This window comes from Bufo gargarizans, chromosome 11, assembly GCF_014858855.1.
Source record: "Bufo gargarizans isolate SCDJY-AF-19 chromosome 11, ASM1485885v1, whole genome shotgun sequence".
Classification (NCBI taxonomy): Eukaryota; Metazoa; Chordata; class Amphibia; order Anura; family Bufonidae; genus Bufo; species Bufo gargarizans.
Genome location: NC_058090.1, coordinates 54,832,538 through 54,856,816, shown reverse-complemented (window position 1 = coordinate 54,856,816; position 24,279 = coordinate 54,832,538). Strand labels below are relative to the sequence as shown.

Here is a 24,279-nt window from a genome sequence, read left to right as displayed (position 1 = left end):
TTCTAGTCCTATACTTATTCCAGGGCCTAGGTATCCTGCTTTATGAATATTTTTACCTTCAAGGTCTATTCATATTGATAGGTAGTCAGGGCCCGGATTAGGGTTCTCTAGGAGGTGACCTGTTTCTTCCCTAGTTTCCAGGCCCAGTTACTGTTCCCCTTCCCTCCTGTGTTCAGTGGGGAGTTTTCCCCCCCACACTGATCGTGACCCCTCCCCCCTCTTGAATAAACCCCAAATGATAATAGTTGAAATATGTTAACACCTTGTCGTCACAGGTGTTGAATTCCTCCGAGGCCCGAAACATTTGGCGTTCACCTGACAGAAAATGCCTTTTATGCCGCTGTATTTACATAAGACAGGGACCATTATTTGTTCTGCGTTGTGGCGGATATGTGTGAGCTGACATGGAGGAAATTCAATTACAGGTGGTCGTAACAGGTGTTGAATTCCTCCAAGATCTATGCCTCATTCATTTTTAGAAATGTGAGGTATTCCACACTGTTGTGAGCTAGGCCAGTGCTCTTACTGGTCACGATTCCCCCCCCCCCCCCCCCCGATGCGCTGAATGTCCTTTCGGACAGTACACTCTGAGGGGCAAGGCAAGTGTTCCATGGCAAATTATGCCAGCTCTGGCCACAGGTCAAGCCTGCACACCCAGTATTTAAGGGGTTCCTCGCTTCTCAGAGCGTCCACATCAGCTGTTAACCCAATATAGTCAGACACCTGTCGGTCTAGGCGTTCCCTGAGGCTGTATCCGGATGGCGGCTGTAGATGGGTTGGCTGCAAGAATGATTTCATCCGAAGTTGCCAACACATCTTCAAACCTCCCTCTTCTTGCATGCGCACTAGGATTGGTACTCGCAACTGTTTCTCTGTGGGTGGAAATTCCTCTGCCAGCGCCCGCAACAGCAGAATGCAGCATCTCTCGTAGCAAAGCCTGGAAATGCTGCATTCTGACAGCCCTCTATGATGCTGGTAACATGTCTGCCATTTTGTGTTTGTACCGGGGGTCTAAGTACGTTGCCACCCAGTACCCTTTATGCTTTTTATACAGGGGTCCCTCTTCAAACATTGGAGCATAAAGGCCCCCATTTGCACTAAATTGGAAGCGGTGGAGCGGCCTGGCTCCTGCTAATCGCCCAGGAGAATGTCTTCCTTGGTCTCCTCCCCCAATCCACGGACAACACCAAGGATAAGATTAAAGCCTGCTCTTCTTGCTCCTCCTCCTCCTCCCCCCAGCCATTATTCTCCTGTGACTCCTCTTCAGACTCCTGCTGACTTGTCTTAGATGGAGTAGCCCCCCCTGGGAATTCATTCAGCATTGCGACCACCTCATCTTCTTGCTCCTGCTCCTCGACGGCTTGATCAATGACACGACTCAAGGCGCCCTGGCTGCGACCTAACAGTTTTGAAGTCTGCATGCGTTGTGCATGAGCAGCCACTGGCGGCATGAGGAAAAAAAAAAAAGTCCCCGGAATCTGTCCTGCCACAGAGTTCGTACAGGTAGTTGTTAACGGCATGTTTTTGCTAGAGCAGCCTATCAAGCATATACAAGGTGGAGTTCCAGCACGTCGGGCAGTCACAAATCTGACGTCTGATGGGCAAATGGTGTCGCCGCTGAACATCAGCAAGGTGAGCCATGGGTGTGTAAGATTCTAAAATGGACAGAGATTTTCCTGGCCTGCCGCATAACGTCCTGGACCCCGGGGTATTTGGCAACGAATCGCTGCACGACTAAGTTCAGGACGTGTGCCATGCAGGGCACGTGTCATTTTGGCCTGTTTCAGCGGGCTCAGCAGATTAGCACCGTTGTCGCACACCGCTTTACCAACTTTTAATTTGAGCGGGGTTAGCCACTGATTGGCCTGTGACCGCAGAGCTGAAAGCAGTGCAGGACCAGTGTGGCTAGAGGCTTCCAGGCACAACAGTCACAGCACAGCATGGCAACATTTCATCTGGCACGTCAAATAGATTCTGGGGAGCTGGGGGGTGCAGCGGAAGAGGCGGTAGCAGTGGAAAAGGAGGAGTCAGCCGAGGAGGAGATGAAAGATGGAGTAGTAGGAGGAGAAGAAGAGGCAGGCCTGCATGCAATCCGTGGCGGTAACACCGGATGCCACGTGCCACGATGCCACACATGCTTAACAGCTGTCAGAAGGTTCACCCAGTGGGCAGTAAAAGTTATTTACCTTCCCTGCCAGTGTTTGCTAGGCCACTTGTCTGTGGTCAGATGCATCTTGGCACAGACACTGTGTGCCAGAGATACATTTACTTGCCGCTGAACATGGCCATATAGCTCTGGGATGCCCTTCTGGGAGAAATATTTTCTTCCGGGGACCTTCCATTGCGGTGTGCCAATGGCCAGAAATTTTCTAAAGGCCTCTGAGTCCACAAGTTTTATATGGCAGTAGTTGACAGGCTAGCAGTTCCGACAAGCCGGCGGTCAGCCGTTGGGCAAGAGGATTATCCAGTGTCATCAACTTTTTACGTTCGAACATTTGGGCCACGGCCTTTTGCCAGATAAACGCAACAACGGCACGGTGGAAGGTGGAGTGGAGGACTAATGGGAGGAGAAGAGACAGGACTTGGAGCGCAGGGAGTGTGGCTTTTTGGGTTCTGATGGCATTGCTCCCACTGGGCTCGGTGATGGGAGGCCAGGTGCCTTCTTAAGGCGGTCGTCCCTAGGTGAGTGTAGGGCTTACCGCGACTTATGCGTTGACAGCACAGGCTGCAGATGGCAACACTATTGTCAGCAGCTGACAAGTTAAAAAGAGCCCACACTGCGGAGCCATGTGCCAGCATCCTGGAAGCACCAGAAGTGACTTTGCGTGGTGGATGGCTATCTCCAGATACATTTGCAGTCTGCTTTTTGCCTCCTGTGCCCTGCAAGCTGTGCCTGCTGCTCCATCTCTCCCTCTGAACTCCCTCCTCTTCCTTTCTTGTGGGCAACCACGTGATGTCCATAGTCACGTCATCATCCTCAACTTCACCACCACTGACATTTGAGATCTCGGAGTAGGTAGCAACAGCGGGGACTTGGGCTGATCTGGGTACTGTCGTCAGACCGCTGGGTGTTGGCCGTTGCTACCTCCTCTTCCTCATCCGATGTCAAGAATGGCTGCGCATCGGTAAGGTCTGGGAATGAATGGGAAAATAATTCCTCTGACTCGAGTGGAGGGGCTATAGTGGTGGTGGTGTCTTTGGGGGTGCACACAGCAGAGAGTGAGGAGGGTACAGAAGCGGAAGGTTGAGTGAGCCACTCAACCAATTTTGGTGCGTCCTTTGATGTAATTGCACGCACCTTCTCCAACTTCCCACATCAACTCCAGCCTGGTGCACCTGCCCTACCCCTACCATCCCTGCGGATAGTCCTGCTTCTTCCTCTGGTATATCAAACCCCTTAATCAGTTTATTTTGGGGCAACACGTATATCACACCAGTTGCAATTAGTTATTCCAATTGTGTTTGTCCCTCTGTAGCTGCGGTATCTCAGCAGAACCGCACACAAATGCTGCACAATACAAATGTACTATATAGGAAGTATATTATAGGTACAGTACAGACCAAAAGTTTAGACACACCTTCTCATTCAAAGAGTTTTCTTTATTTTCATGACTATGAAAATTGTAGATTCACACTGAAGGCATCAAAACTATGAATTAACACATGTGGAATTATATACATAACAAAAAAAGTGTGAAACAACTGAAAATATGTCATATTCTAGGTTCTTCAAAGTAGCCACCTTTTGCTTTGATTACTGCTTTGCACACTCTTGGCATTCTCTTGATGAGCTTCAAGAGGTAGTCACCGGAAATGGTCTTCCAACAGTCTTAAAGGAGTTCCCAGAGATGCTTAGCACTTGTTGGCCCTTTTGCCTTAACTCTGTGGTCCAGCTCACCCCAAACCATCTTAATTGGGTTCAGGTCCGGTGACTGTGGAGGCCAGGTCATCTGGCGCAGCACCCCATCACTCTCCATGTTCAAATAGCCCTTACACAGCCTGGAGGTGTGTTTGGGGTCATTGTCCTGTTGAAAAATAAATGATGGTCCAACTAAACGCATAGAATAGCATGCCGCTGCAAGATGCTGTGGTAGCCATGCTGGTTCAGTATGCCTTAAATTTTGAATAAATCCCCAACAGTGTCACCAGCAAAGCACCCCCATACCATCACCCCTCCTCCTCCATGATTCACGGTGAGAACCAGGCATGTAGAGTCCATCCATTCACCTTTTCTGCATCACACAGACACTGTGGTTGGAACCAAAGATCTCAAATTTGGACTCATCAGACCAAAGCACAAATTTCCACTGGTCTAATGTCCATTCCTTGTGTTCTTTAGCCCAAACAAGTCTCTTCTGCTTGTTACCTTTCCTTAGCAGTGGTTTCCTAGCAGATATTCTACCATGAAGGCCTGATTCACACAGTCTCCTCTTGACAGTTGTTCTAGAGATGTCTGCTGCTAGAACTCTGTGAGGCATTGACCTGGACTCTAATCTGAGCTGCTGTTACCTGCGATTTCTGAGGCTGGTGACTCGGATGAACTTATCCTCCGCAGCAGAGGTGACTCTTGGTCTTCCTTTCCTGGGGCGGTCCGCATGTGAGCCAGTTTCTTTGTAGCGCTTGATGGCTTTTGTGACTGCACTTAGGGACACTTTCAAAGTTTTTTCCCAATTTTTCAGACTGACTGACCTTCATTTCTTAAAGTAATGATGGCCACTCGTTTTTCTTTACTTAGCTGCTTTTTTCTTGCCATAATATAAATTCTAACAGTCTATTCAGTAGGACTATCAGTTGTGTATCCCAACCCCATTTATAAGGCAAGAAATCCCACTTATTAAACCGCTATGAAGTGTAAACCATTTCAGGTGACTACCTCTTGAAGCTCATCAAGAGAATGCCAAGAGTGTGCAAAGCAGTAATCAAAGCAAAAGGTGGCTACTTTGAAGAACCTAGAATATGACATATTTTCAGTTGTTTCACACTTTTTTATGTATATAATTCCACATGTGTTAATTCATAGTTTTGATGCCTTCAGTGTGAATCGACAATTTTCATAGTCATGAAAATAAAGAAAACTCTTTGAATGAGAAGGTGTGTCCAAACTTTTGGTCTGTACTGTATATCACACCCCTTCCTCAATCAGTTTTTGGGGGGAGCAACTGGTATATCACACCTGTTGCAATTAGTTGTTCTAATAGCTTTTGTCCCTCTGTATTGCTGCAATATTGCAGCAGAACCGCACACAACTGCTGCACAATACAAATGCACTATAATATACTTTCTATCGATAGCACACCTATACCAGTCCTTCAAAGGACTTTTGTGGCCCTATTAGGTAGCGTTTGGTGTCTCGAACAGTCTGTCTCTGCTCCTCACAGCAACCTCTCCCTACACTGGCAAGACTGAATGTAAAATGGCGGCCAGATCAGATTTATTTATAGGGTAGGGGGTGGGTCCATGTGCTGAAATGTCTCAACAGGACGTCCCACCTGATGGATGTGTCATGGGTCAAAGTTCGGCACAATGCAAAAGAATATGGCACTGGTGGACATCGCCATATGTTTGGCGAACTGCGAACTAGCAAAGTTTGCCGCGAAACGACCGCCGGGCTAACCACAAGGCCATCTCTACACAGAAACAAATCATCCATTGTACAAAATAAACCTACACACACACACTTCTTGTGCTGTCAGTACATCTTGTACTGTCAGTGGCATTACTGTATTTTTCGCCCCATAAGACGCACTTTCCCCCTCCAAAAGTGGGGGGAAAATGCCGCTGCGTCTTATGGGGCGAATGCTTCCATTTTAAATCGCAGTCTGCGATGCTGCAGCGATGTGTGAGCCGGGAGGGAGGAGGGGCTGTAGTCCGGAATTAGGGGTGGGGCCCCGGTGACTGTACTCTTACACCGGGCCCCGCCGCTCACCGAAGTATTTATAAACATTAATCCTTATCCTGTTATTAAGTTTAACTAACGCTGTGCTCTCCCCTGTTCCCCTGTATCCGTACAGCACTTACGAACTCGCTTCCATAGCAGGCATAGCGGACGGCAGCAGTAACGTCACTCACTGACGTCGAGCGCCTGCTCCTCCCACTTTATGAATGAAGCAGGCGCGTGACGTCAGTGAGTGACGTTACTGCTGCCGTCCGCTCTGCCTGCTATGGAAGCGTGTTCGTAAGTGCTTTACGGATACAGGGGAGAGCGCAGCGTTTGTTAAACTTAATAACGAGATAAGGATTAATGTTTATAAATACTGCGGGGAGCAGAGGGCCGGTGTATTGGGTGACACTGTTATAAGGGGGATCTCTGGATGACACATAGCAGTGCCATCCACAGAACACCCACCCCATAACAGTGCCATCCACAGGTGCCCTACATGACAGTGCGTCATGCACAGGCCACCAATATTTCAAACCCACCAAAAAGCACACCTTTTGGTTAAAAATTTTTTTTTTCTTATTTTCCTCCTCAAAAACCTAGGTGCGTCTTATAGGCCGGTGCGTCTTATAGGGCGAAAAACCAATGATAACCATTATGCATAGATTATTTTCCTTCGGGTGAGTATTGTTACGACAGTAGGTGTGAAACCACTGTGTTAACCCAACAGATTTGGCTTTGGTCTAGACCTAAGGCTGTTATCCTGGCATTCCCCTGGTATTCACCCTTTAACCACTTCAGATCTTCCCATTGACTATAAACTTCCAGTAGTGGTTGTTTATCTCTGAATGGACGGTCTGAAACGTCCATTTAGAGATCGCAGCTGCTGTGTCAGGGGCCCGCTGTCAGTGACAGCAGGGCACTACAGGGAGAAGGCAGGGACAGTTCCCAGGTGTCCCTGCCTTCTAGATCGCTGCATACACAGCTCTCAACGAGCGCTGTGAATACAGATCAGAAAGCACTATACACTTCCTGTCCCGGCCCGGTGGTCATGTGACTGCAGGGGCCGGCAGAGTGCAGGAGCTGTCGGGTCTTTAACAGACCTTGATCAGCCCTGCAGTATTCTGCTGTACAGCCTCTTTACTGGGGCTACTATGTCAGCCTCAGTTACAGGAGAAATCAATAGTGGGGGGGGGGGGGGGAGAAGTGACATTAAATGTCCCCCAGAGGTCTTGTATGACCTTTATGGGGGACACAAAGTGTAAAATAAAAAATAAAATATTTATTTTTTTTATAAAAAAAGGTTTCACATGTAAAAAAAAAAAAGTAATAAAAATTTTGGGGAAAAAAATAAATAAAAAATAGACATATTTGGTATTGCCACGTCTGTGACGGCCGGCTATATAAATATATCACATGATCCACCCTGTCCAATAAACACCATAAAAAAGCTATTTTTGTCACCTTACATCACAAAAAGTGCAACACCAAGTGATCAAAAAGGCGTATGTCCCACAAAATGGTACTAATAAAACCGTCACCTCATCCTGAAAAATATGAGCTCCTACATAAGAAAATCGCTTAAAAGATTTTAAAAAACTATAGCTCTCAGAACATGGAGACATTAAAACATCATTTTTTTTGTTTAAAAAATGCTATTATTGTGTTAAAGTGAAATAAATAAAAAAAATTATACATATTGGGTATCGCTGCATCCAACCAGCTCTATAAAAATATCACATGACCTAACCCCTCAGGTGAACACCGCGAAAAATAAAAAAAAGTGTAAGGTAACAAAAAAATTGTACGGCATGACAGTAACTATTGCGCATGCGCCGCTAACGACGTGAAAACTCAACAAAGGAGGCGGTCCATCGGCGCATGCGCATTAATTACTGTGATGCCGTACAAGGAATGGGCATCGCAGTGCGCATGCGCCGGCCAAAGGAATGAGTGCGCAGGCGCGGGATATCGGCTGAATAACAAGCTATGAGAAAGGCGGTCAGAGGGAAAGGATGGGTGGGCGGAGGGTAGGAAGGGGCGGGGGGGATGCAATGAAAAGGCTGAGCAAGCAGGGCACCTAAGAGAGTAACGCCGCCCCTGGGCACTTGCGAGCCCTCATTTGCATATCTTATAAAGATCGTTTTTGATGGATTTATAAGAGCAGGAAAGATGCCAGAGGTAACATTTTGATTAACTGTAAGCATGCTAGAGAGCAGTGGGAAAGGTTAAAAAAGTGAAATGCTGGTGACAGACTCCCTTTAAAGAAAAAAATTTATTAAAATGGAAGAAATGTCATCTCCATTTTCCTTTAATTCCCTAAAGGGTTAACAAAGTTAGTAAAATCAGTTTTGAGTAACTTCAGGGGTGTAGTTTGTACAATGGGGTCATTTATGGGGAGTATCCACTATGTAAGCCCCACAAAGTGACTTCAGACCTGAACTGGTCCTTTTAAAAAGTGGGTTTTGGAAATTTTCTTAAAAAAATTTAAGAATTGCTTCTAAAATTCTAAGCCTTAAAGTCCTAAAAAAAATAAAATGACATTTACAAAATGATGCCAACATAAAGTAGACATATGGGGAATGTTAAGTAATAAATATTTTATGAGGTATCACTTTCTGTTTTAAAAGCAGTGAAATAGAAATTTAGAAAATTGCGAATTTTTCAAAATTTTTGGTAATTTGAGGATTTTTTTTTTATAAGGTGAAATATATTTACTCTAATTTATGACTATCATGAAGTACAATGTGTCATGAGAAAACAGTCTGAATGGCTTGGATAAGTAAAAGAATTCCAAAGTCATTATCACATAATACAGCACACCTTTGCAGGAACTAGCAAGCTAGACAACCTGTTGCTCAGGCACCCTCCATGGGTGAAGCTGTTGTAAGTACCCAAAAGTGGACAGCCATTGGCTGGTGCAAATTGGGGTGAGTTAGGGCAAATTAGGGTGAGGGCACCAGCCAGGGAGCACTTGCATGTCCTACTGGCAAAGGTAAGGTGCCTTGCCAGCAAGAAGCAGGCTGGCCTGCAGGGGCATAAATGACTCCAGCGGCCGAGCACGCCGCAAGGAAATGGAGAAGAGGAAGACAGTTTAGTGGAGCTGCACCTATGCTTGACTGGGAGAGGGGGACGGTGGCGGGCATTGGCCGCCTATGCAACAAGTATATTAGTATATCGCTATTATACTAGTCTGCTGTGTGCTAAAAATGTAAAACTGTTTTTGGAAAATGAAGGAAACTACAATAAACAGCTATTAAAATTTCTCACATGCTCATAGTAATGCATAGGTTGATCTATTCAGGATATACCTGTCTGCAGCTTTCATATTGATGCCATATCCTCTGGATCAGCAGGGTCCAATTCCCAGAACCCCCACCGATCAGCTGTTTGAGGAAGCCATGGCCTTCTCACAGCTCACCAAGCACAGTGCCATCCATTGTATAGCAGCTGTGCTTCGTATCGCAGCTCAGCCCTATTCACCTGAATGTGACTGAGCTGTGCCTAGGCTACATGATTGATGTTACTAGCCTAGGAAGAAGCCTAGGTACTCATGGAACAGGGTGGCTTCTTCATACAGTGATCATAAGGGGTCCTGGGTGATGGACCTCCACAATCTGATATTGATGACCTATCCAGAGGATACATCATTGATATGAAATTCACAGATAACCCTTTTAAGGGGTTAGCTGTTATTTCTGGGGGAAGCTACGTGGGAGTCTCATTGAAATGAATGTGCAATCCGTGAGCCAGAGTCTGTGTGACTCTTTGTAGTGACTTTCCATTCTGGGTAAATTCCCCTCAATTCCCTACAGTGTATTTTTATCCTTATTTTGTGCTTCCCCCCCCCCCCCCCCTTCCCCTTGTAGAAATAGGAACGGATGTCAGCAAATGGGTGAAAGCTTGTAAATACAAACTCGTGACATAAGACGAAAATTGTAAAGTAATTAAAATAAACACTTTCAATGCTTCATTGCATATGGCACTGATGGTGAACCTTTTAGAGACAGAGTGCCCAAACTCTAACACTAAACCCACTTATTTATCGCACGGCAATTCAACCTAAATTACAAATATAGTATATCCTCAATGTACTATAATAGCCTGCCTACATTCAATGTGCTGCCTGCACTGTTCATAGTGTGCACTGCTCTGATGAATGGCAGGAAAAGTTTAAGGCATATTGATACACCATAGACTTTTCCCAGGAAGTGGGTGCCCACAGAGAGGGCTCTGAGTGCCGCCTCTGGCACCCGTGCCATAGGTTCGCCACCACTGGCATATGGTATATGTCATGCATTATATTTATGTATTGTGTCCCATAGGCTGTGTATAGAGAGAGAGAGCCGTGGAGGTTCCCTACTGGCTAGGCAGGACCAGCACCATCCCCTTTCTCTCTAGGAGTAGTGATGGCCTTGCGGTTCGCCCGGCGGTCGGTTCGCGATCCACCGAACATGCAAACATATGGCGATGTTCGCGTGTGCCGTATTCTTTTGCAATGCGCCGAACTTTGACCCATGACACATCCATCAGGTGGGACAGGACAGTCAATTGAGACATTTCAGCACATGGACATACCCCCTACCTTACAACAGAACCTTATCTGGCTGCCATTTTCCATTCTGTATGTTGTCAGTGTAGGGAGAGGTTGCTTTGTGGAACAGGGACAGACTGTTGGGGACACCAAATGCTAGCTAATAGGGCCACAAAAATCCTTTTAACGACTGGTATAGGTGTGATATACAGAGGGGTGTGATATACTTATAATATACTTTATAACATAGAAAGAATATTAGTGCATTTGTATTGTGCAGCAGTTGTGTGCGGTTCTGCTGCGATACCGCAGCTATATAGAGGGACAAACGATATTGGAACAACTAATTGCAACTGGTGATATACCTGTAGACCCCCCAAAAAAATATGATTGAGGCAGGGCTGTGATATACCTATAATATACAGTCGTGGCCAAAAGTTTTGAGAATTACAATATTGGAAATTGGAAAAGTTGCTGCTTAAGTTTTTAGAATGGCAATTTGCATATACTCCAGAATGTTATGAAGAGTGATCAGATGAATTGCATAGTCCTTCTTTGCCATGAAAATTAACTTAATCCCCCAAAAAACTTTACACTGCATTTCATTGCTGTCATTAAAGGACTTGCTGAGATCATTTTGGTAATGGTCTTGTTAACTCAGGTGAGAATGTTGACGAGCACAAGGCTGGAGATCATTATGTCAGGCTGATTGGGTTAAAATGGCAGACTTGACCTGTTAAAAGGAGGGTGATGCTTGAAATCATTGTTCTTCCATTGTTAACCATGGTGACCCTAAAAGAAACGCGTGCAGCCATTATTGCGTTGCATAAAAATGGCTTCACAGGCAAGGATATTGTGGCTACTAAGATTGTACCTCAATCAACAATTTATAGGATCATCAAGAACTTCAAGGAAAGAGGTTCAATTCTTGTTAAGAGGCGTCCAAGAAAGTCCAGCAAGCGCCAGGATCGTCTCCTAAAGAGGATTCAGCTGCGAGATCGGAGTGCCACCAGTGCAGAGCTTGCTCGGGAATGGCAGCAGGCAGGTGTGAGCGCATCTGCATGCACAGTGAGGCGAAGGCTTTTGGAAGATGGCCTGGTGTCAAGAAGGGCAGCAAAGAAGCCACTTCTCTCCAAAAAAAAACATCAGGGACAGATTGATCTTCTGCAGAAAATATGGTGAATGGACTGCTGAGGACTGGGGCAAAGTCATATATTCTCCGATGAAGCCTCTTTCCGATTGTTTGGGGCATCAGGAAAAAGGCTTGTCCGGAGAAGAAAAGGTGAGCACTACCATCAGTCCTGTGTCATGCCAACAGTAAAGCATCCTGGGACCATTCATGTGTGGGGTTGCTTCTCATCCAAGGGAGTGGGCTCACTCACAATTTTGCCCAAAAACACAGCCATGAATAAAGAATGGTACCAAAACACCCTCCAACAGCAACTTCTTCCAACAATCCAACAACAGTTTGGTGAAGAAAAATGCATTTTCCAGCACGATGGAGCATCGTGCTATAAGGCAAAAATGATAACTAAGTGGCTCGGGGACCAAAACTTTGACATTTTGGGTCCATGGCCTGGAAACTCCCCAGATCTTAATTCCATTGAGAACTTGTGGTCAATCCTCCATATGCGGGTGGACAAACAAAAACCCACTAATTCTGACAAACTCCAAGAAGTGATTATGAAAGAATGGGTTGCTATCGGTCAGGAATTGGCCCAGAGAAGTTGATTGAGAGCATGCCTAGTCGAATTGCAGAGGTCCTGAAAAAGAAGGGCCAACACTGCAAATACTGACTCTTTGCATAAATTTCATGTAATTGTCGATAAAAGCCTTTGAATCATATGAAGTGCTTGTAATTATATTTCACTACATCACAGAAACAACTGAAACGAAGATCTAAAAGCAGTTTAGCAGCAAACTTTGTGAAAACTAATATTTGTCTCAAAACTTTTGGCCACGACTGTACTTTCTATATAGTGCATCATTTGTGTGCAGTTCTGCTACGATACTGCAGCTATATAGAGGGACAAACGCTATTGGAACAACTGATTGCAACGGGTGTAATAAACCAGTTGTCCCCCAAAAAAAACTGATTGAGGGGTGTGTTATACCTGCTTCCACAAAAGACTGATTAAGGGGTTAGATATACCTGCTTACACCAAATATTGATTGAGGCCGGCAATATAGCTGCTTTCACAACTATTGCTCTTCTGTAGGGACTTAGGCACATGGTCATTTTCAAAATGACAGACAGAGGAAGAGGCAGGCTTTTCCGCAGGGGGGGGGGGGGGGGGGGTAGGGGTCAGGCAGGTGCACCAGGCTGGAGTCCAAGTGGGAAGTTGGAGAAGGCGAGTATGATTACTGCAAAGGACGCAGAGTTGGTTGAGTGGCTCACTCACCCTTCCGCATCCTACTTAGTCTTAGCTGAGTGCACCCCCAAATCCACCACCACCATAGCCCCTCCACTCGAGTCAGAGGAATTATTTTCCCATCCATTCCCAGACCTTACCAATGCGCAGCCATTCTTGAAATCGGATGCAGAAGGGGAGGTAGCAACGGCCGCCACCCAGCGGTCTGAAGACAGTACCCAGACCAGCCCAAGGAGGGGGGGGTCCCCGCTGTTGCTGCCTACTCCGACATCTCAAATGTCAGTGGTGGTGAAGGTGAGGTTGATGACGTGACGATGGACGTCACATTGGTGCCCGCAAGAGAAGAAGAGAAGAGGAATTCAGAGGGAGAGACGGAGCAGCAGAGAAGGAGGAGAAGCAGGCACAGCTCGCAGGGCACAGGAGGCAAAAAACAGACTGCAAATGTATTTGGAGCTAGCTATCCACCACGCACGGTCACTTCTGATGCTTCCAGGATGCTGGCACATGGCTCCGCAGTGTGGGCTTTTTTTTTTTTTTTTACTTGTCAACTGCTGACAATAGTGTTGCCATCTGCAGCCTGTGCTGTCAATGCATAAGTCGTGGTAAGCCCAACACTTGCCTAGGGACAACTGCCTTAAGAAGCCACCTGGCCTCCCATGACCGAGCCCAGTGGGAGCAATGTCGTCAGAACCCACAAAGCCACACTCCCAGCGCTCCACGTCCTGCCTCTTCTCCTCCCATTTGTCTTCCACACCACCTTCCACCGTGCCGTCGACGCGTTTATTTGGCAAAAGGCAGGCTTCCGTGGCCCAAACTTTCTAATATAAAATTGATGACACTGGATAATCCTCTTGCCCAACGGCTGACTGCCGGATTGTCAGAACTGCTAGCCTGCCAACTACTGCCATATAAACTGGTGGACTCTGAGGACTTTAGAAAATTTGTGGCCATTGAAACACCGCAATGGAAGGTCCCCCGGAAGGAAATATTTCTCCCAGAAGGGCATACGAGAGCTATATGGCCATGTTCAGCGGCAAGTGAATGTATCTCTGGCATACAGTGTAGGTGCCAAGATACATCTGACCACAGACACGTGGCCTAGCAAACATGGGCAGGGAAGGTACTTAACTTTTACTGCCCACTGGGTGAACCTTCTGATTGCTGTCAAGGATGCAACCCGTGTCACCCGTGTGGATTTGGTGTTAGCGCCACGGATTGCATGCAGGCCTGCCTCTTCTTCTCCTACTCCATCCTCAGTCTCCTCCTCAGCTGACTCCTCCTTTTCCACTGCTACCACCTCTTCCGCTGCACACACCCCCAGCTACCCAGAACCTATTTGACGTGCCAGGTGAGATGCCATGCTGTGCTGCGGCTGTTGTGCCTGGAAGCCAAGAGCCACACTGGTTCTGCACTACTTTCAGCTCTGTGGTCACAGGCTGATCAGTGGCTGACACCACTCAATTTGACAGTTGGCAAAGTGGTGTACGAAAATGGTGCCAATCTGCTGAGCGCGCTGAAACATGGCAACATGACACACGTACCGTGCATTGCACACGTCCTGAAGTTAGTCGTGCAGCGATTTGTTGCCAAATACCCCTTGCAGCAGGCCACGAAAATCTCGGGCCATTTTAGATCTTACACGGCCATGGCTCACCTTGCTGATGTTCCGCGGCGACACCACTTGCCCGTCTGACGTCTGATTTGTGACTACTGCCCGAAGCGCTGGAACTCCACCTTGTATATGCTTGATAGGCTGCTCCAGTGCCGTTAACAACTACCTGTACGAACTCTGCAGCAGGACAGGTTCTGGGAGCTTGTTTTTTTTTCACCGCCCCAGTGGTTGCTCATGTGCGACGCATGCAGACTTCTGCGGCCGTTTGAGATCATCAAACTGGTCAGTAGCAGCCAGGGCGCCATCAGTGACACCTTTATGGAGCCTGCATTGCGTTGTGTCATTGATCAAGCCGTCGAGGAGCAGGAAGATGAGGAAGTCGCAATGCTGAATGAATTCCCAGAGGGGGGCTACTCCATCTGAAACCAGTCGGCATGAGTCTGAAGAGTAGTCAGAGGAGGATGGTGGCTGGGGGGAGGAGGAGCAAGAAGAGTAGGCTTTGAGGGGGACTTCAAACTTTTTTGGGGATTCATGGTGTTGTCCGTGGCTGGGGGGAGAAGACCGAGGATGACATTCTCCTGGGAGATGAGCAGGAGCCACCACTTCCAATTTAGTGCAAATGGGAGGCCTTCATGCTCCAGTGACTGCAGAGGGACCCCCGTATAAAAAGCATAAAGGGCAAGGACCAGTACTGGGTGGCAACGTACTTAGACCCCCAGTACAAAGACAAAATGGCGGACATGTTACCAGACTCGCAAAGGGCTGTCAGAATGCAGCATTTCCAGGCCTTGCTGCGAGAGATGCTGCATTCTGCTGTTGTGGGTGCTGGCAGAGGAATTTCCACCCATAGCAAAACAGGAGCGGGTACCAATCCTACCGCGCCTGTAAGAGGGCGGTTTGAATATGTGTTGGTCACTACGAATATGAGATCATTCTTGTAGCCAACCCCTCGACAGCCGCCCTCCGGATTCAGCCTCAAGGAACGCCTAGACCAACAGGTGTCTGACTACATTGGGTTAACGGCCGATGTGGACACTCTGAGAAGTGAGGAAGCTCTGGACTACTGGGTGTGCAGGCTTGACCTGTGGCCAGAGCTGGCACAATTTGCCATGGAACTCTTGGCTTGGCCCTCATCGAGTGTCCTGTCCGAAAGGACGTTCAGCGCATCAGGGGGGATCGTGACCGATAAGCTGACTCGCCTAGCTCACGACAGTGTGGACTACCTCACATTTCTAAAAATGAATGAGGCATGGATCTCAGAGGAATTCAACACCTGTGACGACAATGTGTAATTAAATTTCCTCATGCCAGCCCACACATATCCGCAATTACCCAGAACAAAGAATGGTCTATGTATATACAGCGGCATAAAAGGCCTTTTCTGTCCGGTGAATGCCAAATTTTGGGGCCTGTACTCCACTGGCCTACAGTAAAATTTTTATCCAGTGACTGCCTAATATACCTCCAGCCACATCATCACAAGTTCTTTTCTGTCAGGTGAATGCCTAATTTTTGGGGCCAGTACTCCCGTGGCCTAAAATAAAAAGTTTCTAGGCTCCAGCAGGGCACATTTTTGAGAGTTTCCCTTTTAAGACGCATGAAAATGGCCCCTGATTAAAATACATATTTTTTGTGGGAATTTTAGCCAATGATCCCCTCTCTGGTATGTCACCGTCCATGTTGTGGGACTATATTTGTGCATTTCTAGTAAGTATTTGGTGGCTGCAAATATGACCTGAAGGTTTTTCAGGTTCGCCTGCCATTGAAGTGAATGGGACCCGCCACAAACGTGCGGTTTGCTAACATTTGATCGCTAATAGTCTTGGCCGATGTTCGTCTATCACTATCTAGGAGGACCTGAAGTTCAGGGTCTACCCAAGGTGCAGTGCTGGCAGGGAAATCATCCTACCCTGTGGATTTGAAAAGAAAGTGACAGCATACATGCCAACTCTTAATAGGAAAAGTTACTGAAGGTAGCAGTAGTGTTGAGCGCGAATATTCGAAAAGCCAATTTTTATCACGAATATCGGCACTTCGAGAATTCGCGAATATTTAGAATATAGTGCTATATATTCGTAATGACGAATATAGTTTTTTTTGTTTTTTTTAACACCGTACAGCTTGTGGGCCAATGAAAAGTCTTTGTAACAGCTTAGCAACATCCCTAGCAACCAATAGAAAAGTTGTATTACGCGAATAATACATTGCCAATTTTCGCAATCAAGACTATAATCTTGAAATCACGAATATTCTACAAAATATTTGTGAAATATCGCAAATTCGAATATTACCCCTGCCGCTCATCACTAGGTAGCAGAAAGCTGAGCTGCCACAAAGGAGGATTGCAGAGCATTTGTCAGAGAAGTGAACTGCCTACACCCTGGCTATAGGCTTCTCTGCATACTGATGCGAGTAAACTTCAGGTTCCCCATCTTAGCTAAAAGACAGAAAGGGCCCTCTGTTCAGAAACTGTATTCCACTGAGGATACTGGAGATGCATGACAGTCTCATCATTGCCTCATCAATACACTGCATAAACAGGGAGTGCCCGAAGGGAGTAAAGGGTGTGCCCTTCTTCATCACTGTATGGAGACTGCAAGAGTGAGCAACTACTGCCACCATCATTGTTACAAACAACTACTTCTATCCCCTCCTGGGCTTGCGGGATGTATTTTGCAGCCGGTTGATTTACTTGACCTCATTGTGTTCTTCCTATGTTGTGGCTGTTTTATTAATTCAATTCCAATCGTCTGATCTTTTGATATCTGTTCCAAGACTGGTGTATTGCTCCCTCGCCCTGACCTCCTGTAAACTGTTGAACTACACATGGACCCACCCATCACCCAAGTCTGGTGGGCATGCTACTGAATGTTTGTTTGTTTTTTAGTTCCTATACATTGTCACCAATGTACTCGGCTCATGCGCCCATCCATCTCCAAAACCCCACACACACTGTTCTTTGGTGACATCTGATGCTGAGCCTTATAAGAGAGAATACTTGGCGCACGTGCTCCCCTCCATTAGCGTACTTTCACACTAGCGTTTTTCTTTTCCGGCACTGAGTTCCGACACAGGGGCTCAATACCGGAAAAGAACTGATCAGTTTCATCCCACTCAGTCACTGAACGGCATTTTGGACGGAGGAAATACCGCAGCATGCTGCGGTATTATCTCCGTCCAAAATTCTGGATCAGTTGCCAGATCCGGCATTAATTTACATTGAAATTAAATTTACATTAAAAATACTGCAATACCGGATCAGTCCAGACCGGTAAAAATGTGAAAAAAATATATATGACTGATCCGTTCTTGCAATGCATTTTTAAGACTGATCCGCATCCGGATCAGTCTACAAATGCTTTCTGTTTGCATGCAGATTGCTGGATCCGGCAGGCACTTCCGGCAACGGAACTGGTTGCTGGATCACTCTGCCGCAAGTGTGAAAGTAGCCTTAGTCGGGCATTGTCACCTGGCGTCTGCTGACCGTCTTACTTCAGTGCCATGTTACAGGTCCGTATGGTGGTGCTGTTTATGCATTTGCACTTTTCTGTACTTTCGGCTATTTGTTGCTTATGTTAGTACTAGCTTTGATTGCTCTTAATGGAGATACTTTTGTATTACCTTTGATTGTGTATGTGACGCTACTATGTGATTTTGTGCTCACCCTCTCTTTTTCCATCTTTCATGTAGCTTTTTTATATTTCATGTGCATTTTTAAATATATTGGATGCAATAAACTTAATTTTTTTATTCTATGGTGTAGCGCATCTTTTTTTTATTATTTGCTGTCTATATTGTATTTGTGATGCATTGTTGTGATGACTGTTTCTATAGTCATTTGCTATATATTTTTCTTTGCGCACGCACCCATATTTATGTGTACATCAGAGAATCCATAACCCTGAAAGGCCAAGCAGCTCCAGGGCCAGAGGTCCTCTGTCTACCACTGTTATTTTCGCCCTCACCTGTCACCAACTTCCCGCCCACATCTCTGCTCCGTCTGCATCCATCCCCCCTCCCTTCTGCTTCCTCCTCTCATTTCAGATCCTGCATCTCCCAGCTGCCAGCCTCCATGTTTGTAAGTCTCCTCATTCTATTCTCTGTGCATGTGATGATGATGATGTCTTTTTGGTTATATCTCTAGATATCAAGTCATCACAGCGAGCTCCTTGTGAAATTGGGTGGTCAGACCTGTTTTATGGATTTATTGCAGGGGTTTTCTATGGTTGAATTTCATTGTATTTAAAGTGATGCTGCTTGTAACCTTCTGCTCAGTCGCAATGTGTATTATAATGTTAATCAGTTACGTTGCTGGTCAGGAGGAGAATATCCGGAAGACAAATAGCTTTTTTTCTCTTACTTGCGTAAAAGACATCCTCATATATCATGTTCCATCATAGCTCATGCCCCATACATATACCCACCAGCTTACATGTATGTATCTGGCCTACCCTCATTTATGTTTTACTGTGATCTGTTGAATAGGTCTGCTCTCCAGTGGAGAGATGGAGAAATTACTGGAAGATTAGACCAATACTATATATATATATATATATATATATATATATATATATATATAATTTATTTTTTTTAAGCAACTCGGGAAGCAAAAGAAGAAAACTGAGACCAAAAAGTTTCACAAGGTAGTGCTGTAAATTTCCGGTGATTTTCCAGCACCTGGAATTTGAAAGCTTAAGAAAATGTGCACTGACCACATAAAAGCAGTAAAATAAAACACAGTAATAAATTATAGGTGAGAATTGTACTTGTCCTGCTTTACCTGTACATTTATATACAGTACTTTTTCTCTGGCTGACAATCGGTAAAGTCTAATAAATTGCCATCTGTCAGGTCCTACTACTGCCAGATTAAATCAATTTCACTTTCCTTGTGCAGCCTAATAATACATACAGCATAAGCCCTGTCAATATAACAATAACCCGAATGTAAGAAAATGTGCTGGGGCTTTGTATGAGAAGGGATGCCCTTTAGATCTTTCGGGGGTTTTTTCAGGAAGAAATGTAAAGGTGAGAGATACACTGGCCAAGCACACCTCCGAAATCACAAGTGATGAAACAGACTAAGGGTCCTGTTACATGGGCCAGTGCTGGGCTAAAAATAATCAGCACTAATGATCAACACTCATTTAAAGGTCCTTTCACATGGCCCTATGCAAAGTGAATGAGATCCAAATGTTTGTTCTTCCAATTTATTTGTCCCCCAGTCAGTTGGCATATTGTTGGCAGCATATCCCCAGTTTACACAGCGAGATGTGCATGCGGATAAATTGGCTGATTTGTTGGGTGATCAGAGGCACATAAAAATAATAGACACCCTATTGCTGAGGGGCTTTCTGAGTTGTGAGGGGAGTGTCTCTTTTGAGACCACATCAGTTAGCTGGAGCAGAGCAAAGTTTTAATATTTCTATGTCTATCACTCTTTCTCTGCCCTTCTCAGTCTGTGTCCCTCCCACTGTTTCTCTGTTCCTCTCTCACCCTTTCTATGGTCCTTCTCTCTCACTCTTTGTGTCCCTCTCTGTCCTTTTCTCTTGTTTTATCCTTCTCTATTTCTGTCTCTCTCTATTACTTTCTTTATTCTTCTCTGTTCCTCTGGATTTCTGTCCCTCTCCATCTCTCCCCAGGTCCTGGCTTCATGTGTTACACAGACACACCACTGATTTTCCTGAGACCATGTAGTGCTTCATACCCCTGTGGTGGCACTACAGGGCAGCTGGATACTTTCTGCCAATTACAGCTGACCTATATATATATATATATATATATATATATATATATATATATATATATATATATATATATTTTTTTTTTTTTTAATTATTATTTTCACAAAATCCAGGGTTGGTTGCCTTGACCCTGGGTTCACACCTGAGCGTTCTGAAACGAGCGCTCTGTATGCGCGATTGTAACCGCGTTTACAATCGCGCATACAGAGACAGGCAAACACACATTGTCACGCATTCCCGAATATCTATGTACGGGAACTCGCGACAAAACGCCCCAAAAAAGCTCAAGAACCTGTTTGAGCGTCGGGCGTTTTACAGCGTGATCGTACGCGCTGTAAAACGCCCAGGTGAGAACCATTACCATAGGGAAGCATTGGTTTCTCCTTGTTGAGCGTTTTACAGCGCATAGGAACGCGCTGTAAAACGCTCAGGTGTGAAATTAGGATAAGAGTTTTCCAGAACTTTTTTCTTAAAGGCTAACCTATCCTCAGGATAGGTCATCAGTATCTGATTGGTGGGGGTCTGACACCCGGGACTCTCGCCAATCAGCTGTTTTAAAGAGGCAGAGGCACTCATGTGAGCGCCGCTGCCTTCTCGCAGCCTACCAAGCACAGCGCCTTACATTGTATAGTGGCGCTGCTTGGTATTGTGCTCAGCCCCTTCACTTGAATGGGGCTGAGCTGCTCCTAGACCTAGACCATGTGATCATGACTGTGTCGTCACTGGCCTAGGAAAAGCAGAGAGAAGGCCGCGGCATTCACAGAAGATTTGCTGCCTTCTCAAACGGCTGACTGGTGGGGGTCCTGGGTGTTGAATACTCATCATTCAGATACTGAAAATCTAGGAAAACCCCTTCAAGAATTAGTTGATTCATCATCCTACAATTTTACAGCTGGCCTGTTCTTACAATTTATGATATCGACAGACTGCCCAATATTTAGTACTTTACCAAGCATGACAGTGATGGTGGCATAACATGACCTTTTGTGTTTATATTCAGGTGAAGATGGAGACCAATGTTGTCATCCTCCTTGGTTTATCCCATTCTGGTGATAACACTCTGTTTGAATCCAGCTCTTGGTCATAGTGTACGGAGCCCAGATAGTGTGTCGGAGGCAGACATTCAGCGGCTTCTTCACGGGGTAATGGAAGAGCTGGGTATTGCAAGACCAAGAGTGGAGTACCCTGCGCACCAGGCAGTGAACATTGTGGGGCCGCAGAATATTGAAGGTAACTGACAACCTGCAGTATTATAGACCTCTTCTGTTCTAGGAGTTATCCAGGCCAGCAAATTGCAAACACTGGGGCACATTTATTAAGACCGGCAGTTTAGATGCCAGTCTTAATGAGCTCTACAGCTGGCGGAGGATCTATCGGAGTTATGAAGAGGCAACGGTCTCTACATAATTTTGGCGCATCCAGCGCCAGTTCAAAATGTAAGACGGCTTCCTAGCTGTCATACATTTAGACCATTTTCTACGCCTACAACAGGCCTAGAAAATGGTAAATGAGACGGGCCTGTCAGCCCATCCTCTTCTCTGCCCACGCCGAGCCCACTTTTTTAGACTTGGTGTGACCGGGGAGAAGTCGGCGCAAAGGACTTTTCGGCTGCAATCTGTGCCAAAAATACGTATTTTTGTTTAATAAATGCCCCCCATTATTCTTATTTTTTTCCTATGAATATATTTTCCATTGGATGCAACATTAAAAGTCACTTCACTAGGCAGGGAAGAGGGGATTGGGGGGGAAGATAAACTTGGTCTACCTCTCAGTTTAAAGGGGTTGTCCCATTACAACAACTTATCTCCTATCAACAAGATAGGCACTAAGTGTCTGTCTGTGCTGGAGCCCCTACTAATCACTAGAAAAGGGGCCTGTGATTTTTCATTCAACTCTACAACGACCAGAGAAGGCCAAGTACAAGTGTTTGGCTATCGCCGGCAGTCCCATAGTGTTAAATGGAGCAGCAGCATGCATGTGTGTCGCTGCTCCAACCTATTGGGGAAACATAGGTCTCTGTTCCAGTGAATGGCATGGCACCAGCAGTCTGACACCGTTGATCAAGACTCTCTTATTCCCTATCCTGTGGATAGATAATAAATTGTTGTATTAGGACAATCTCCTAAAGCAAGCATATGTAATCCTGGCAGAAGAGAAGTGCCTCATGGCCCATTGTCTGCATTGTCTGGGCTTTTCCATCAGCCCATAGCAGACACTTAAAGAGGACCCCTCACCTCTCCTGACATGCCTGTTTTAATAGCTTTATGCATTCCCCATGTAATAACAATTCTGGAGCATCTATTCTTATGGCTCTATGCTGTGCTATTCCTTCATTATTTATACTAGAAGTTATGAATGAATTTCCAACAGTCTGCAGTAAGGGTACAGAGGGGAGGTAACCAGGTGGGGGGGGGGGGGGTGTACCTGCACAGTATCAGTCTGTCCAATCATTGCAGCCATTGTCAGACTGTGCAGGTACACCCCCCCAACTGGTTACCTCCCCTCTGTACCCTTACTGCAGACTGCTAGTAATTCATTCATAACTTCTAGTAGAAATAGTACAGGAATGGCACAACATAGTCATAAGAATAGATGCTCCAGAATTGTTTTTTTTTTTTTTATATACTTTATTCTTTTCTTTTTTTCAAACGTATAAACATGCAAACACATCAATAACATAATATAACACAATCCATATTACTACTATAATATATATTATTAGTTATCACCCAAATACCCACCCACCACCCCTTGGAAAAAAGGAGAGAGAGAGGAGCTGAAAAAAATAAATAAAAAATAATAATAATAATAATTTCCTCATCCTCATATGGCCATTTATTCCATATCTCGTCAAGTCCTACTGGATTTTTAGTATAGCACTCAGAAACCCGTTGATTTTTAATGAGATTAACTACTGCTTCACGCCACTGTCCCACTGTAGGAGGGTCTTCTTTTATCCATTTCCTAAGTATAAGAAGTCTAGCTTGAAATAGTACTTTACCCAAAACCAATCGTACTTCCTTCTTTAATTTCAAATGTTCAGTTGCTCCCAATATACAAACTACTACAGAATTGTTATTACATGGGGAATGCATGAGGCTATTAAAACAGGCATGTCAGGCGTGTTGAAAGGTCCCCTTTAGCTCAACTTTTTGGTAATTTATGCGGGCACCACATGGTTCTATCCACTATTCATCAGCTCTGTTATAAAGTATTTATAAGGGCACTACTTAGTATCTGCTGGGCGCAGAGGAGTAGTACAATCTACAGCAATTTTCATCTGAATGCTTTATGTTCTATTTATATTAGTAATGTACACCACTGTTGTTCTGGCACTGTATATTTTACCTATTCAGTATTTTCATAGGACACTGTGTGACCTGTCTCCACTATTTGTCTGGGGTTGATTGCATTATCTACACACTGTATAGCAAAGCTTATTCTGGTACTATATGGCAATATTAATGGCCTAGCATTAGGATCTTTACTGTCTACCCCTATTTAGTTAGACACTATAGCGGTGTTATGGAAAACGTACAGGCTTGGTGTGTACAGCAATGCTTGAGTGGGAGTAACTTTTTTGAAAAATCATCCATCATGTCCAATAAATATTTATTTGGGGTCCCAAATGGAAAACATGGAGTACGGTAATTTGATTTTAATCAATGGCACCACCCATATAACAAGATACTTTGCTATATATTCTACATTTCTGCCTGTCTCTGTGTAGTCTAGACTAGCCCTTATCATATCAGTCCGCATGTGTAGTCTAGAGTTAGTGGATTATGGGAATGTAGGAAAAAATAGGCTCGCACATTTGCTAAGTAAATTGATAGAGTTTATAGTGCAAAGACATGGAATTAGAAAAAAAAATTAAATGCTAAACAGATAAAAATTACTAAAACATCCATATGATTTTCCTTGCTTTCTTGAGAAGGTCTTTGTTGCAAGCAGAAACTACTGAACAAGCTGCCACCATATGCACAAGCACCCGGTGAATGAAAGCAGCGTAGACCTAATTCTCAGGAAAAAATAGTTTGTTCCCAATAAGTTCATGATCTATAGAGGAGGTGAGAGCTGCACTTACACGCAGCAATCATCTCCTGTGTATGGCTGCCCAGAAACGATTATTTTTGGTGT

The 24,279-nt window shown here is 45.2% G+C and overlaps 1 protein-coding gene across 2 annotated transcripts in view; it reads left to right on the top strand.

Moving 5' to 3' along the window:
* The first annotated feature begins 18,353 nt into the window (after window positions 1–18,353).
* The window catches only part of SCG5 (secretogranin V), a 32,840-nt gene continuing 26,914 nt past the window's right edge, over window positions 18,354–24,279 (top strand). The window contains exons 1-2 of one of the 2 annotated variants that reach the window (XM_044272140.1): window positions 18,354–18,474; window positions 21,140–21,369. In XM_044272140.1, the coding sequence (XP_044128075.1) occupies window positions 21,156–21,369 (214 nt within the window). In that variant the 5' untranslated portion in view covers window positions 18,354–18,474; window positions 21,140–21,155. Of the gene's footprint in view, window positions 18,475–19,016; window positions 19,150–21,139; window positions 21,370–24,279 lie in introns of those variants that run through there. The other variant, XM_044272141.1, reaches the window with a different exon arrangement.